General features: G+C 41.0%; 1 protein-coding gene across 2 annotated transcripts; it reads left to right on the top strand.

Moving 5' to 3' along the window:
* Positions 1-580: 580 nt before the first annotated feature.
* wnt5a (wingless-type MMTV integration site family, member 5a) lies at positions 581-12793 on the top strand. 2 transcript variants are annotated; one of them, XM_031753216.2, is made up of 6 exons: positions 581-995; positions 1378-1615; positions 4416-4564; positions 7164-7411; positions 9967-10259; positions 10863-12793. In XM_031753216.2, the coding sequence occupies exons 3-6, from the start codon at positions 4428-4430 to the stop codon at positions 11319-11321; spliced, it is 1137 nt and encodes a 378-aa protein (XP_031609076.1). In that variant the 5' UTR covers positions 581-995; positions 1378-1615; positions 4416-4427; the 3' UTR covers positions 11322-12793. The 2 variants fall into 2 exon arrangements, with proteins under 2 accessions (XP_031609076.1, XP_039460619.1); XM_039604685.1 differs by having other exon boundaries at positions 581-1615.
* Positions 12794-16327: the final 3534 nt, after the last annotated feature.

Consider the following 16327-nt stretch of genomic DNA (forward strand, 5'->3'; position numbering starts at 1 on the left):
TACACGTCTTTCACCCTTGAATGGCCTCATTGTGTACATACTGAGTAATCTACATTAAAAGGATTGAACACTTTACCCTGCAGCATGTTTTGAGATAATGTACCATAAAATAATAATTATTATGCCTGGGAGCTATTTATAATGACTGTAATGCTCACGGGCACTTAGGTGATGAGAGCAGCCTGTATAAGCACATGATATGGACCTGCTTGTCTTGATTTTACTGAGTGGTAACTCGATCTGCTGCCAGTGAAAATCCAAACTCTGCTCTGGTATGGATAGGGTAATAGCCTCGGGTGCTTTATAAGTTTGTTTTAGGTAATAGAGACGCTTGTTTTGTAACAGCCTGTTCCGCCCTTCTCTCTCTCTCTTCCCCCCTCCTCGCTTCTCTCCCTCTCTCTCTCTCCTCAATTCCAACTACGTTGAAATTCCTTGGTTGTTGAAAGTTGGTGACTGGAAGAAGAAAAGAGGGATTTGAGGAGAAATGTGAAGCGCATGCGCCATGCGAAGGTTTTGCTCCGCGCATCAATGCAGCAATGTGCTAGTTTGAGAGAGGAGGCGACCGGGGAGCAGGTGAGAGAGAGAGAGAAAGAGAGAGAACGAGAGAGGGGAGAAGAGAAAAGAGGGAGGGATAGTTTTTTGCACTTCAACACAGACGGTGTGGGAGGACGACGCACTTGGAGCTTCAGAAAAGCCGCTGTTGTTCACACGCTGTGCTCTTTTCCTCCCCCTGGCACCGTGCGCACTCGCCAAGCCGCACTGTTTGGAGATAGTCCGCGCGGAAAGTTTTTGGAGCATAAAGTCTGGAGCCGATCAATTAATGTTTTTATTTATTTTTTCGGTAAGGCGGATGAATGACTTGCTTTTTTTTGAGAGTGGAGACTTTTAATTCGAGTTGGGGAATTGTCTTGAGTCGTTTTTGTTTTTTTGCACAGAATGGAAGGTAAATTGACAAGTCGTTTGTGGCGAGGATCACCGTGTGGATCTTTCCGCAGGTAAAACGCGCCGTGGCGTGAGCGTGTGATCAGCTGGAATTAATTGTCTTAACATTTTTACACGTTTTTTCTCCTTCTTCTTCTTCTTGTGGTATAGTTTAGCTGGATTCTGGGACAGTTTTCCACTTGGACAGACAAGTTTCATGCCGCTTTTAATTAGAAGCGAATCAACAGTTAGGTTTCCGCCAGTGGCGCTTTGGGTTGCCGTAGGTGGTTGTATTTGTTAATAGGTACCGCAAAGTCACGCACTGAATCGTGAAAGGAAAGGACTATTTCCCCACACTGTCACTAGATACTTTATCCATCCCGCTGCTTTCTACCAGACTTTTAAGCTGTTAAGCGCACGGAGCGCTTGCACTGATTTTTTTTTTTTTTTTTCGAGGTGTGCGTCAAACACTAAACCTGAAGAACTCTCAGCTTTGACTCCCTGAGTTGCACTTTGTTCATCCCAACCAGGCATTTTCCAAGAGATTCCGGGGAAAAGAAAAAAAGAAACTACGGTACTTGCCTTCAGTGCAGCGGAAAAGGACATCTTAAATCCACCTGGCCTGCACTGTGATTATTGGTTTGATATCGTCTGCAGAGAGTGGATTACGACTTCTAACGGGCTGTGGTCCCCGGTGAGTAGTCTATACGTCTCCTAGTTGACTCAGTTTTCCATCCCAGCCACAGTTTATCTTAAAGAGTGGAAAATGTGTGTTTCAGTGGGATGTTTTTGAACTTATACAGGCTCTGGATGTGGACAAAAGTGCTTGACAGATGTGATGTGTGAAACATGCGCCCACCCCCCATTCCTATTGCCTGACAGCCGTTTGGCACTTTCCTATTGTGCAAACATTAACTAAAAAAAAAAAAAAAAAAAAAGCACAGTATTTGTTAGAAATGCATATGATTTCTGTTTAAAAGCCTGATTTTTAACGAACAGTATTCTATTGTTAAGTGAACAGGCAGTGTTCTCTGCTGCTCTCTTCAACTCCTTGTACCTGGCTCCCTCTCCTGGTTTTGTGTAAACATCGGGGCAGTCAGGGGAAAAAACGCTCATCATCTTGTGTTGTTAGATGCACACAATATTTCAGTCATTAATGAGTGTTTTATATGTTTAAAAATAGATGTATTTCTTTTTTTTTACCTCATACATTTTTCTTTCTCATTCTCCACCACTCCGCGCATCCACACCAAAAAAAAGCCTAGTGTAACTCGTTTTATTAACAGTCAGCATACATGATAGCTGTCGACATTTAAGATGCACATCATACTGTAAATATGTTGTTCTTTTTTTTTTTTTTTGTTTTTTTGTTTTTTAAATAGACCGGTCCTTAAATTAAGTATAATACAACTTGACATTGAGCACACACTGACTTTCCTTCACATTTTTCACAGTTTATCGTTGCTAAAACTTTTAAAACACAATTAATCTGTTTAATGATATTTTAAATAGTTTTTCCAAGCGTTTTAACAACACAAGACCAGAACGGGGTGTTCCCAGCTCTAGTTCTAGTCCTAAAAAGCATAGACTGTTTTTTCTGCCCCTCCTTTGCGTGCTCTCTCGGTTTTAGCGCCATATGGCTCTTTAAAATGCCCCCTGAAATTAACCTTGACTGACGTACTGGCTATTGCTTTATCATTCTAGCTGAAATTTGTTCATTTAGCTCGATACCACTTTGACTGACAAAACTCTGCAGGATAGCCATCAGTCATCCGGCCACGTCCTGTGAATACCTCGCTCGGGTCAAATCGTTTCCAAGGGTCACTGAACGCAGGATTTACTTAGCTTATGCAAAACTGATATAAAAAAATCATATTCACATTAATAAAGTTAGTTAGTTTTTGCCGTCGATGAAAAAAATGTAATATTTATACAAACGAATATTCTTCTTTGTTCTGAGTGGATGAAACTCAGATGTGAATTGTCAGATCAATGCGCGCACCTACCGTGTAGCTCCGTGACTCAATCTGCCAAATGAACCCTGTGAGTCACGAGTCACCACCGCTGTTCAGCTACTCCTAGCAAACTGTTTTGCCAAAGTTAATATTTAATTGATTATCAATAAATTACAAAAATGTTTTAAAATATTTTAAAAAATCCACTTCCTTTCAGGCATAACAGCTCCAATTAGTGGTTTAAAATCAGTGTAAAACCACCGCCCTCTGTGGATTATTGCTTTTAATTTATGTGGAGGAACTGCGAAGAACATAACTTCACCAACTATTATGAGGCAGCACGCAAACCAAAAGCACGTGTTCGTGTGTGTGTTGTGCGCGAGTGTGCGCGCGCGCTGGGTGAGTGATGGTGAACTTGGCCTTGTTTTTAATGAGTCTTAGGCAGGCCCAGGTCTCCACGACTCAACCCTGGAAAATAATGCAGCGTGACAAATTAGACTTGCTCTCGATCCCAAAAATTCACACACGAACAAGATGGAAGGCTGGCACATCGTTTTAACTCGCAAATTTAGGAGTAATTATTTGACCTAATTTTCTGCCCAAACGGCAACAAAGCTGTGCCGTTGTACGCAGATAATTGACATTTTCTTCTTTTTTTCTTTTTTTAAATTCTGTGCGGTTTTATTTGCGCAAAAGCTGCGAAGTATCCGGTCGTCATTCCCCCGCCACCTGGCTGCTGTCAGTCAGATCCATTTTCAATTAATAAGTAGAAAAATTAATCTCAATATAGGCTAATTACATAAAGAGACGTCCATTAGGCCTCTGTCAGATTACGTTTTATCGCCACTTTTCGCAGAACAATTGAAAAGTAAAGTCTCTTTTCTTTTTAATTTCAGCGTTTTTTTTCCTTATAATTAATTAAATTACACAAGATTTTAAAAGAAAACGAATTAAAATTATTTTTTTTAAAAACAGTTTTATTGTAGTTTTTCAAATAAACAGAACATTCTCAGCAAAAGAAAATACAGGTGGGTCTCCCAGAAATGTATATAAAAGCGGAACTTGGAGAGCTACAGTTATGTTTTATTTTGATTGGCCTTAAAAAACAAAAACCTTTACCGACTCTTTTCATTAAAATGCGTTAATATTTGTTAAAAATCAGATAAAATTAAATTGTCTAACTAGCCCTTCTGAGTCTGTCTCTCTGTGCCATAAAGTGAAATGTCTGGAATGTGTCTTGCGGGGGTTTCATAGTCATTGTGTCTTCTCTGGCTGTATGTCTATCAGTCTTGTGTGATTCACACTCTGATATGTTGCCAAATGACTGCTCTGCTGTGCAAGCAGTGATGGCTACAGGGATTTCATCACACACGCGCATGTAAATGAGATGTAAGATATACAGCAATCCAGCTGAAAGAATATTTTCTTTGCACATATTGCCCTTTTCTTTCCATAATACGCCCCAAAGTTGTGCATGAGAAACAAACATCTAGTCAAGCAGGCAGACTGACAAGTATCCTGTTCTCTGTTCTCCCTCAGATCACTGGCAGTATGAACCTTGGGCTAGGCTGTGTGCGTCGGCCGATTTGCTGGCCCTTTGGCAGCGTGTTGGACTCCAGACACTGTGTCTTTGCCCTCACACTCCTCACTCTCCTCATGCAGGTGGTGGTGGAGGCCAACTCATGGTGGTATGCAATAATTTTCTTTCCATATGCCAGCAATTCTGTGAGTCTTAATTTGTTCAGTGTGCGCCTTTGAAGTGTGTTTACTTGTCATTCTTTCTCTTTTCCGTCATACGCTAATTTGTAAATAGGACAGCGGTGACTAAAAAGACTTGGCAAAAAGTTACACATAGGTGATACTGACTTTTTTTTTTTTTTAAGTGTTTATATTTGTTGAGGCTGTATATGTGTGTTCTTTTGCACCACATATGAAGTCACACAGCATACTCAGTGTATACCATTAGCTTTGCAAGAAAACTTTCTCTCCCTTACTTTCTTTCTCACTGCCAAATTTTTGCCAAACCAAAATTATGAATATTGCAAAAAACATAGAATGCTGTGGTTTCCGAGTCTGCGTCCAAATATTTGCAAATACGATGTGTGTGTGTGTGTGTGTGTGTGTGTGTGTGTGTACGTGTGTACATGTCCTGCTTCCATTAAAAGAGAAGTCTATATTTTCAACACACCTAGTACTTCTGATAATCACAACCCTTGACATCCAGTAGCTCTCTCTGTGTTTATACCCTTGGTGAATATTTATGTATCCCAATCAGAGCTCCTGTTCAAGAACATAGGACATTTAACCCAAAACGTCTTAGAAAATATTTTTATTTTCCAGTGGAGCAAATCAGAGCAAATAGTGACATACTCTGCTGGTAGAGTTATAGAAAAATAACAATGTAAACAAATAATTTTTAAGATTTTAAACAGATACAAACTAATTAAGCTTAGTAGGAAGCTACATTAAAGTTGAAACAACTCAGATTAGTCCTGCAGCTGAGGACTCGCACATTACTACAGAGCAGACCCTGGAAAGGATGTTCACACACTGTGTGTCTGTCAGTTTCCTTTTCGAGAGGACACACAGGTGTGAATGATTTGGAGTGTTGGAGTTGTGAGCGCGCTCATTGCATGTTTGTGAGACAGAGCATCAGACTGCACTAGTGTGCATGATTTTTTTTTTTTCTTCCCCCTTTCTACTGTGTGCCTGTTTGTGTATATCTGTGTATGTTTCTGCGTATTCCCTCTGTGTTTCCTTGCCGCTGAGTTTCCTTAGTCTATCAGGTTACACTAGGGGCTAATTGTCTCTCTCTGGGGGCTCTGAGATGGGCCGCTCTAATTGTCCTGTGGCCTGGAACCAGATGCTCATACTGGTGTTTCCTTCTTCCTCGCTCTCTCTTGCTCTCTCTCTCTGTTTTTGTGTTTCTCTTCCACAAAATTGAACGGAACAATTATTTTAGCTGAAATGATCTGGTGCTATAAGAAGTTACACAACTGTTGAATTTTACTCTTGGTCGACTGAGTTGACATGAGGAAATGCACTTCAGAAAACCTATGAGAATTAATCGTATATATGTGTTTTTATATATATTTTTGTAGTAAGCTACACGTTTCTTTTAAGACATAGCGGCCTTTATATAACTTAAAGTTAAGATGGAAAAAAATGCACATTTTGAAATACACATGGAAATCCTTATATAATTCAGTTTGGCAAAAAATGTCCTGTTATAAAATAAATGAATTTGGGCAAAGAGCTGTATACCTTCATTGGACAAGTAACATCAAAAATAGGTGCAAAAAGCACAAACTATATAACAACAACATTGGGGAGTGAGATCAGAAGTTGTGAGATTATTTTTTTTAATTAATATAAAAATACTAAGGTGACTAAAAATGTCCAAGGGTCATTTAAAATATGTACATGTTATTGTTGTTGTTTTGCTTTGTTTTTTTCTTTAAGTCCTGCAAGGAGGGTAGCATTTGATTGTGAGAGGAAGGCTGTTCCAGTTCATTGGAGCTCCCGCCACAAAAATCTCCCACTAACCTCGACCATGGAGCAGTTAAAAGCAGTTGCCCAGACGATTTAAGAGACCTAGCAGCATAGGGGCAAGGAACTTCTTAAATGTACCCGGGAGCCAACCCATGCGTGGCTTTATAGGCACATAAAGAACCTTAAACTCATTCTAAATTCACAGTTTTAGCCAGCGTAGGGAATCTAGTAGTATCAACTCTTTCCTTATAACAGCTTTGTGTCTTTTATTAATTAAAAAAAAATAAAATAAAAACCTGTAAAAAATTGTTCAACTCAAAAGTAATTACAGTGGTCACAGCTCTATGTAGTCAGCCACTGGTGATGCGGGAGCATGAGCTTTCGTCTAAACCAAGTCTTAAGAGGCTGACAACAGTGGTATGTTTTTAAAACGTAGCCCTTTATTTCCTTCATACATCGGTGTTTTACTTACATTTTCCTTCTTTTCCTTTCATCTTTATCTTCTGACTACTCTTTTCCCCCTTGTCTAAGCTTCACTCGCTGTATATTCTTGGCTCTAAATTACTTTCAAATCGACTGTCCTCTGACATTAAAGGATAAGAGTGTACAGGGTTTTACTCCACCCAGTAACTAACTGCACCTCCGTTTCACTGATTAACATAGTTTCATCATCAATGGAGAGAACCCAATCAAGTGAAATCAGCTGCTGATTGCAGTGTTGGCCCAACAACTTGGATGCATTTGTTTTAATGACACATGACTGAAAACACTGCACTATGTGTCCCCTTCATGCAGGTCTCTGGCCATGAACCCTTTACTAATCCCAGAGGCCTACATCATCGGCGCCCAGCCTCTGTGCAGCCAGCTGGTGGGCCTGTCACAGGGCCAGAAGAAACTGTGCCAGCTCTACCAGGACCACATGCAGTACATTGGTGAAGGTGCCAAGACAGGCATCAGAGAGTGCCAGTACCAGTTCAGACATCGGCGCTGGAACTGCAGTACGGTGGACAACTCCTCCGTTTTTGGACGGGTCATGCAAATAGGTAAGAGACAAAGGCTGTATGACGTGCCGTATATTCTAAAAAACGCGTACACAAAGACACAGGAAACTAACAAAGATAACACTTCATAACTGTGTTCACCAACATGTTGATATGCACATTTCCTGTATGTACCAGATATAGCAGGGTTATTTAGAATTTTTATATTTTGTCTTTTTCTTTTCTTCTTTCTTTCTGACTCACTGACCCTTTTTTATGTTTGTGAAAAGTGTGTGAAATGTATGGGGCTGCTGATGCTCAGCAGCTGTGTGGAGGGAATAGTTGGTGGGTGAGGTTGCTAGATAAATCACATGTGGCTTTGGCCTGCTAAACCAGCCCCCCGATATGGAGCAGGAGGGAGTCAGAGAATCTGCTTTCCCCCCCTGATGAATGGGAGACAGTCTAATACACAAAGACGCACATACACACGCAGACACACAAACTCCGGACTGTAGCTGAGTCTGTGTATTTACAAGTAAGGGGAGTGCTACGAGTATATGGACCAATATATCACCATGTCAGAGATTACATTGTCTGTTTGTCTCTTATAGAAAGTTCAAGCGCTTTCCAATCCCTAAAATCAAGTCCTGTTCTTGGGTCCTATCGTTAAACACACATTGTTCCAGTTTTACTTGAATGTTGGAGCAGCTTAGGTGCTGCTGGCAAAATCTAAATGGGTCAGATCTTCCAGTTTTGGCCATTTTTCAAATTTATTTTTAGTTTGTCTTTAGTGTTTAGTTCAGCCAAATTAAATCAGTTGCAGACACTGATTGGATGTGTGTTGTCACACTAAAGAAATATAATGGAATAAATGAAATTTATGTGAAATGTAATGTTACCTTTTCTCTGGATTATCTACAGGACACATGGTCAGTAGTTTCTATGGTGACTATTTGTTGAGAAAAGCGTTCCACTTATTCTGTGTTTGCAGACGACCTTTCTAACTGGGACATTTTAAGGACAAATGTAAAAATTTTGTCTACAAAAAATATTAGTTTACTTGAAGTGTGCTGGGGTGGAGTCAGAATCCTCAGAGCTGAGACGATTTGAATGGACATGTGAATATCGCACCGTTTCATTCATGTTGCATGACCATTTAACGCGCTGTACTTCTGTGTGTAGCTTTTGACACTGTTCTCGGTGATTCTGCCTGGCGTGTCTCTGGTCCTTACTCCCTTTCCACAAATGATTCTTCATAAGCAGCCGTTCTCCTCCCATTCCTCTTCTCCCTCCCACTTCCTCCCCAACAGTGATCCCATCTCAGTCCACCTTGGGCCATGTAAACATGTCCTCCCCTCTATAGCTGTCCATATGAAAGCCTGTCTTACTGTCTGCTGGCTTAGGACACTGCTGGTGATTTAAAGCATAGCTCCAGGGGGTGCTGGCGTGGCTGGGTTCAGACTCTTTCTCTTGCATGGCTTGGCTAGCTCGAGGGTGGGGGACATTAGAAAGGCGGCAGCAGTGTGGGAGACGACAGTTTGTCTGTCTACAGGTCCACCGTTAGGTCGGTATTCTCAGGCTGGATTAAAAGTTGCACTAACCTAATAAACCCCCCACCACGCTCTCTGATCACTAATGCTTCTAGCAGCATTTCCCACCTGGATCTCTTTTAGCCTCTCCAGGAGGTTTCTTTATTCATCTTTTCTTCCGCTTTGTCTTTTTCTTCCTTTTTGGAATATTAAATGTTTCTTTTCTCATATTGCTTGTTTTGTTTTTGTTTTTTCTTTTCCATCTCTTTTTTGACTTATCTTTTCACTCGCCTTTGTTTCCCTCATCTCACTCTGTCCATATGTTATTGTCATTATAGCATAGTCTCTAAAGGTTTGACCTAGCATGTATATGAGCTGTGCATTTTTATTGTGTAGCAGTCCTCGTCTTCAGTGTCAACACACGGCTTCATAGTTTGGTAGTCTGTTTCTTCTTTAGTTAATTTTCTCTTCTGGTCTGTGGCTTCGTACAGTGACAAAAACTGCTTATGCGCAATTTTCTGCCTTTTTTTTTTTTTTTTTTTTAAAGTCACCCAAAGTTTTGACTCTATAGAGGAAATGTTGAGGGTAGAAACAGTTGGAATTAATGTACAGCGGCTCCAGAATCACTCAGTCATGACAGATAAACTAAAAGAACCGTTGTCACTTTCAATTTGGGTGAAATGGCAGAGACTTGTTAAGAAGGATCTCTGTCACTGGAGGGCGCCGTCTTCTCTCTGGCTGAAGCCCAATAACAGCAAACCAGATTACACTGTTCAACATGTTGTTGATGACGACCCTGCAGCGCTTGGCTGAAGTGCTCTGTAATCTTAAGTGTATGGTGAATGCTGTCAAATGACATCACATCTCAAAATGCCATACACACACTCTTAAAGCAAAATGATGGTGAGATCCACTGGCTACAGTAGAAACGTGCATGCTTAACCTACAAAAATGAAAGGAGTGGATGGAGATCAGTTTTCTTGTCTCATGGGTCGCAGTGTTTTTAAAATTGGGCAGCTTAAAACAAAATTTGGATCTTTACTCTTGTCTTGTATTGTTTCAAATGTCATGTGGTATTTGTGTCTGCAGGCAGTCGAGAAACGGCATTCACGTATGCCATAAGTGCCGCTGGAGTGGTGAACGCTGTGAGCCGGGCCTGCAGAGAGGGTGAGCTTTCCAGCTGTGGGTGCAGTCGTGCTGCTCGCCCCAAAGATCTTCCCCGAGACTGGCTTTGGGGCGGCTGCGGAGACAACCTCAACTATGGCTATAGGTTCTCCAGGGAGTTCGTGGATGCCCGTGAGAGGGAGAAGAGCTTTCCCAAAGGCTCACATGAGAATGCACGGCTCTTGATGAATCTTCACAATAATGAGGCAGGACGGAGGGTAAGATGGCAGAGTCATATACACATACACGTGCACACAGAAATCTTTTATTTTTTTAAGATTAAAAACAAGCAGACAGACGTATATACTTCAAGCTCCAAAATTAGACCAACCAGAGCTTGAAAGGTTTTTTTTTTTTTTTTTTTGTAAGTGAGATAGTCCAGTCCAGGTCAATCAGACAGGTTTCCACTGATCATCTGTGTAACAGCTCCATCTGCTCTCCTCTCCTGAGGCTTTGATCTATGAAACGATGGAGTCACTGGAGACAGCTCTGGAGTTTCTTTTCCTTTTAAAACATCTTGAAACCACCTCAAAGGAATCGTAATGCCAGATTGCCAGGCTGTACTCTTTCAAGGAGGACAAACGAGTGGACATCACTGCACCCTGGAGCACCCTGCACTTTCTGTCCTGTTTAGCAAAGTGATGCCTTATGAGATCAAGAGCAGGACATTATTCAAATATTTATACAGGCAGGGTGAATTTACAGCACAAAGCATGTGGTCAAGTTTTTTTTTTTTTTCCGTTTTCTGAAGAATAATAATTATGCAACCTGTTGTTTTTGTTTCTCTCCCATTCTTTTTTTTTTTTTTTTTTTTTCTCAAGATTGTCTCAGACCTTGCCCACGTGTCCTGCAAGTGCCACGGAGTATCAGGTTCCTGCAGCCTGAAGACCTGCTGGCTGCAGCTGGCCGATTTCCGCAAGGTGGGCGACGCACTGAAGGAAAAGTATGACAGTGCCGTAGCCATGAAACTCAACTCAAGAGGAAAGCTGGTGCAGATGCACAGTAGGTTCAACCCTCCCACGAACCATGACCTGGTGTACATCGAGCAAAGTCCAGACTACTGCTTGAAGAACCAAAGCACAGGCTCTTTGGGCACAGTGGGGCGGCTTTGCAACAAGACCTCAGAGGGCATGGATGGGTGTGAGCTGATGTGCTGCGGCAGAGGTTATGACCAGTACAAGGCCCAAATAGTGGAGCGGTGCCACTGCAAGTTCCACTGGTGCTGCTACGTCAAGTGCAAGCGCTGCACCAAAATCGTAGACCAATTTGTCTGCAAGTGAGAAGAAGTGTGTCGCCTGTGTGTATTTGCTTGCAGATAATGGGCATAAATCTGTGTGTATTCATGAGCAGAGGAGCTGAACACAGAGAGAATGGAAGAAAGAAACTATATGAATTATATTTATAGAGTTAAACAATTATGCCATTGCAAAAAGACTTAAAAAAATCATATGTCCTCAGAAACTGAGAGTATTGTGAAATATTTATTTTTTAGATTATAATGTTTTATTTTGGCCCGGTCATCAGCAGAAAACTTTTAAATCTTTCAAGTGCCTAAAACTGGCTGGAAATTTTATACCATGGTTCCTTGTAACTGTTGTTCTTTTTTTTCTTCTTTTTTTCTTTTTTTTAAACCACAGAAAAGGTCATTTTTCTTGTCTCTGTAGAGAAAATGGGTCACAATGTTTTAAAAATTGGACTGTGCCTTTCATTTTCATAGATGAGTAAGGTTTAATTTTTGTGGCATAATTGACAAAACGTCCTATTTTGTTGTTTGGAGAAAGAGACTATTAAGAGGAGAACGTGTGCTGTAGTCTATGGATGTGTTTTTCAAGGGCCTATTCCCAGACCAGCCTTCACATCGTTACTGAAGTCTGCTTGTCCCCCTTCACCACATGTACAGTAAGGAACACTGTCGGTTTGTACGAGTCCTTGGAGTACAATGGGCACAAGAAGAGGGCTATTTTGGGGATTGGGCCATTTTTACTAAGCTGTCCCAGATGCCTTAGTTCCCCAGGTGCTGCAACAAGCCCTCCATCATTATGCACTTTGATACAGAGGCTTAAACATGTCTGTATGTGTCTGTTCAGCTGTTATCGTTATATCAATATTATAGCCTACAATTTTTCCATATTACTTCAAATTATCCATTTAACATTATTCTACAATACTTAACACGGTTTAAATATATATGGGCAATGTTGTGGTTACAGTGGAGAAATATTCCACACTGTGTATATACTATGTCTATCCAACAAACCAATCAGTAAACTGTATTTATTTTCCTAAAACAGATCCTCGTTTTAGCTTTCAGCAGAAAAGCATCATCTTCATAATAGACCTATAATTAGGCAGGCATCCCAAAGTTCTTGGGTCACTTTTTAAACCGTAATTCTCACTAATGCGGCTCCTCGCTGTTTTTGCAAAAGGGAAATGCACCTTATCGTCGTGGAACCAATTCATACTCATGCTTAGCTTTACTCTTACACACATTGTATCACAGGTGTTCAGGTTACGATGCTGCCACAGATTTTCAGTACCACTCAGTTAAATTCTCACTATCCCTGTGATGATTCTCACTAGACAAACTATTTCTACCAATCCAACTATGTATATTTATAAGCTTCTCTATGAATTTGAGGTTTGTTAAACTTAATGTGCTATAGCAAATATTTTGTTATTTTTTACAAATTGGCTCAATGCTCTACTTTGTTTCAATAAATACCGAGTGTAAAACCAACGAGGAAGTATTTTACTCAGTCTTTAATCGTGTTGTCTGTGCCTCCTTGAATTTTTTTTTTCTTCCTTCAAATAAAGATTTTCCTTCTTGTATATACATTACTAAATGCTTATGCAAAAAACTTATTGAGACACACCCACTGGACACTTAAAGTGCATATTTCTAGTTCTGGGTTGGACACCTTTTGCCCTCAGAACTACCTCATTTTTGCATAAGTTAACAAAGTGTTGGGAACCTTCCTCAGAGATTTTGATCAAAATTGATAAGATGGCATCACGCAGTTGCTGCAGATTTGAGTCTCCCATTCCACCACATCCCAAAGGCTCTCTATTGGAATGAGATGTAACTATGACTTTTTGAGTACCACAAACTCATTGCTGTTTTTTTTAGAAATCAGTTTGCAATAGTTTGAGCTTTGTTATCCTGCTGGGAGTGCCTTTCAGAAGATGGACACAATGTGTTTGTAAAGGGATGGAGATGGTCAGCAACAATACTCAGGTAGGCTGTGACATTTAAACCATGCTCAGTTGGTACTAGTGGGCCCAAAGTACTAGGACGATATCCCGCACAGCATTACACCATGACCAGCAGCCTGAGCTGCTGATACAAGGCAGCACTGATCCACTCATTCATGTAGTTTACATCAGATTCTCAACCTACCATCTGAATGATGCAGCATTTGAATCTTTTATTGTCCAATTTTGGTGAGCCTGTGTGAACTTTCTTGTTCTTAGATGACCGACGTGACGCCTGGTGTGGTCTTCTGCTACTGTAGTTCATCTGCTTCAAGGTCTTACTGCATGAGTCATCTGGCCATGCTCCTCTGGCATTTTCACCCAGAGAACTGCCGCTCCCTGGATGTTTTCTTTTTCGGACCATTCTCTGTAAGTTCTCTGTAGATGGTTGTGTGGGAAAATCCCAGCAGATCAGCAGTTTCTGAAATACTCAGACCAGCCCATCTGGCCCCAACAACCTCGCCACGTTCAAAGTCACTTAAATCACCTTTCTTTCCCATTCTGATGCCCACTTTGAACTTCAGCAGACTTATCTATGGCTGCATGCTTAAATGCATTAACTCGCTTCCATATAATCATCTGATTAGATATTTGCATAATGAGCAGCTGAACAGGTGTATTTAACAAAGTAGCTGGTGAATGTATGTGCCCTTTGTGAAACAATGTCTTTTAAACTGTCCAGTTTCAAGTTGTTTTTTTTTCTTTTGAAACATTAACATTCTGCTATTCGCTCTCCTCACCCATGGGCAGATTTCATGACAATCAAACCCACATTGGATGACAGCTGTTTCAGGCGTGTGGTGCACAAAACCATTTTGTTTGAGAGGTCTGGAAGATGGCCTGAAGATTAGGTGTCTCCCTGGCAGATGGTTGAGGTTGTATTATAAGTATTCCTCAACAATCCATTGACAGTGGATCAGTTAATGGAATGATTAATCACATTTTGTCAGGAGAATAAGACGAGGGGGATTTTCAATGTGGGGAAATTGGGATGTCTGGAATAAGACTGGGTCTTGTCAGAGACTACTGGTGCTCAAGAGCAGACGCGGAAAACAGGAGAGAAGATTGGGTAATGAGAAATGGGGGATTACTTGAGTACCGAATGAGAGGGGAGTAATAGGAAGAAGGTTGTGAGAAGAGAGGCTCAAGGGAGAGGAGGAGAGAAAAAGTGCTTCAAGTAAAGTAGAGCTGAAGGACTACCATTACCGTGTAAACGCTCCTGACATTGACTAATATTTACACTTGTAAAATGATACAGAGTTTAGGAGCACATCCCATATGTGACCTTGTCAGTTAGCCCTGTGTGTGTATGCCTGCACAGTTGCATGTGCACCCATCTGAGCAAACACTGCTAAATCATGAAAAGTGCTCACTTTGAGTTCATGATGGGTGTCACACAGGTCAATAGCCAAAGGCAAGAGGGAAAGATACAAGGTTAGCATTTGGAGAGAGAGACTGTAAAATCTAAAAGAAAAAAAAAAAAGACTCAAAGGAAATCAAGCCAAGCAGGGAGGTTTTACATTTTTGAAACGTCTGTCAACAGATGGTTTATAAGGCTATGAAATCACCCTTCAACTCTGGATTTCATATGTACATGAAGGCCAGGTCATCCTGGACGAGGTTTCTCCAGCATGAGTGGCTGACTTCATACCAGCAGGACTCTTCTAGCTGGAGTGTAAACAGAAATCCAGGTGTGCAACAGCCTGATGCGGAAAGCAGAGGAAACCTGAAACCCACAGGTGCGCAGGTAACTTAAGAGATACGCTCACTCAGACGAAGAGGAGCAGATACTTCCAGATGTTCCAACAAAAAGCTTAGATGTCTGATCTTGGCAGCCCTTTCTCAACCTGCCCCCTTTTCTGGTAGAATGACAGTTAATGCGGGTGACTACATAAATATTTACATATCAGTTCAATGCAGAACAACACAGTCATTTTTTTCCCCCCCTCAGCTGTGGTCACAGGGTGATAAGGTGTGATTTGGGTTTTGCACACACAATTAAGCGCTCATTGCAAGAGCTCTTTGTAGCTTCACATCGCATACTTAGATGATCTAAACCCTCACAATAGCGTGTCTTAAGTATATCTCACATTGCTCTCATATTTTCCTCCCTTTAATCTTGCAAAAAATAAACATAAACATGTTTACAGATTTTTCCCTCAAAAGAAACATTGATGGTTTCATATTTTAGAAATGTTGAAATGTGCACATAACTCAAGCATTTATAGTGCGTTTAATGCTCGGTTGCAGTTGCGTGCATGTGCGTGTGTTTTTGTATTCATGCAAAGGTGATAATTACGATGATGAATAGACCAGGCTGGATAAAAACTGAGGTTCTCCAGCTCATCGAGTGGTTTTACTCTTTTCTTCTTCCGCTGCATTAAAATTCCTCGGAGGTTCTTCACGACGATTACATGACAAGTTGTGTTTTCTTAAAACAAAGCAGCTGGTTGATATAAGACAAACTCCCCCGTGCTGAAGCCAGATCTGCTGACCACATCTTTGTGCATTCATCGACTACTTTGTTGATTCTGTTCCTGCAGTGGAAAAGGCTGAACAAATGTTCTTCTATGACTGCAATATACCAGGCTACGCATATTGATGTAATATATTTACACCACATTTTACCATCTGTGAAACAAAACCTCAGTTTCAGCTCTGGTCCCCCCCCCCCCCTTTTTCACCATGCTGCATCATAGCTGGGTGAATTAGGTAGTGGGCTACGTATTAACCTCTATTCATATGACAACATCAAATCGTGGCTCACATCAAACTGTCACTGCAGAAAAAAATTAGAGATGCACAAAAGAAATTCTCATTACTACAAGCCTTAAAAAAAAAAATTGCTGTCAGCGCAACCATCTGGCAAGACTCATCTCTCCAAAGAAAGTGGAGCTTGTTCCATTTCCCGGTTTTTGGTGTAAAACAACAACCAGGCCAAAATAAGAGCACTCCGCAGAGCTGCCTTTAGAGCTATTTGAGATTGTGGTTGTGTGTTTTAGAGAAAGAGGGCAGGGCACCACACTGTGACGTC

The sequence above is a fragment of the Oreochromis aureus genome, linkage group 20 (genome assembly GCF_013358895.1).
Source record: "Oreochromis aureus strain Israel breed Guangdong linkage group 20, ZZ_aureus, whole genome shotgun sequence".
In the NCBI taxonomy this organism is placed as follows: Eukaryota; Metazoa; Chordata; class Actinopteri; order Cichliformes; family Cichlidae; genus Oreochromis; species Oreochromis aureus.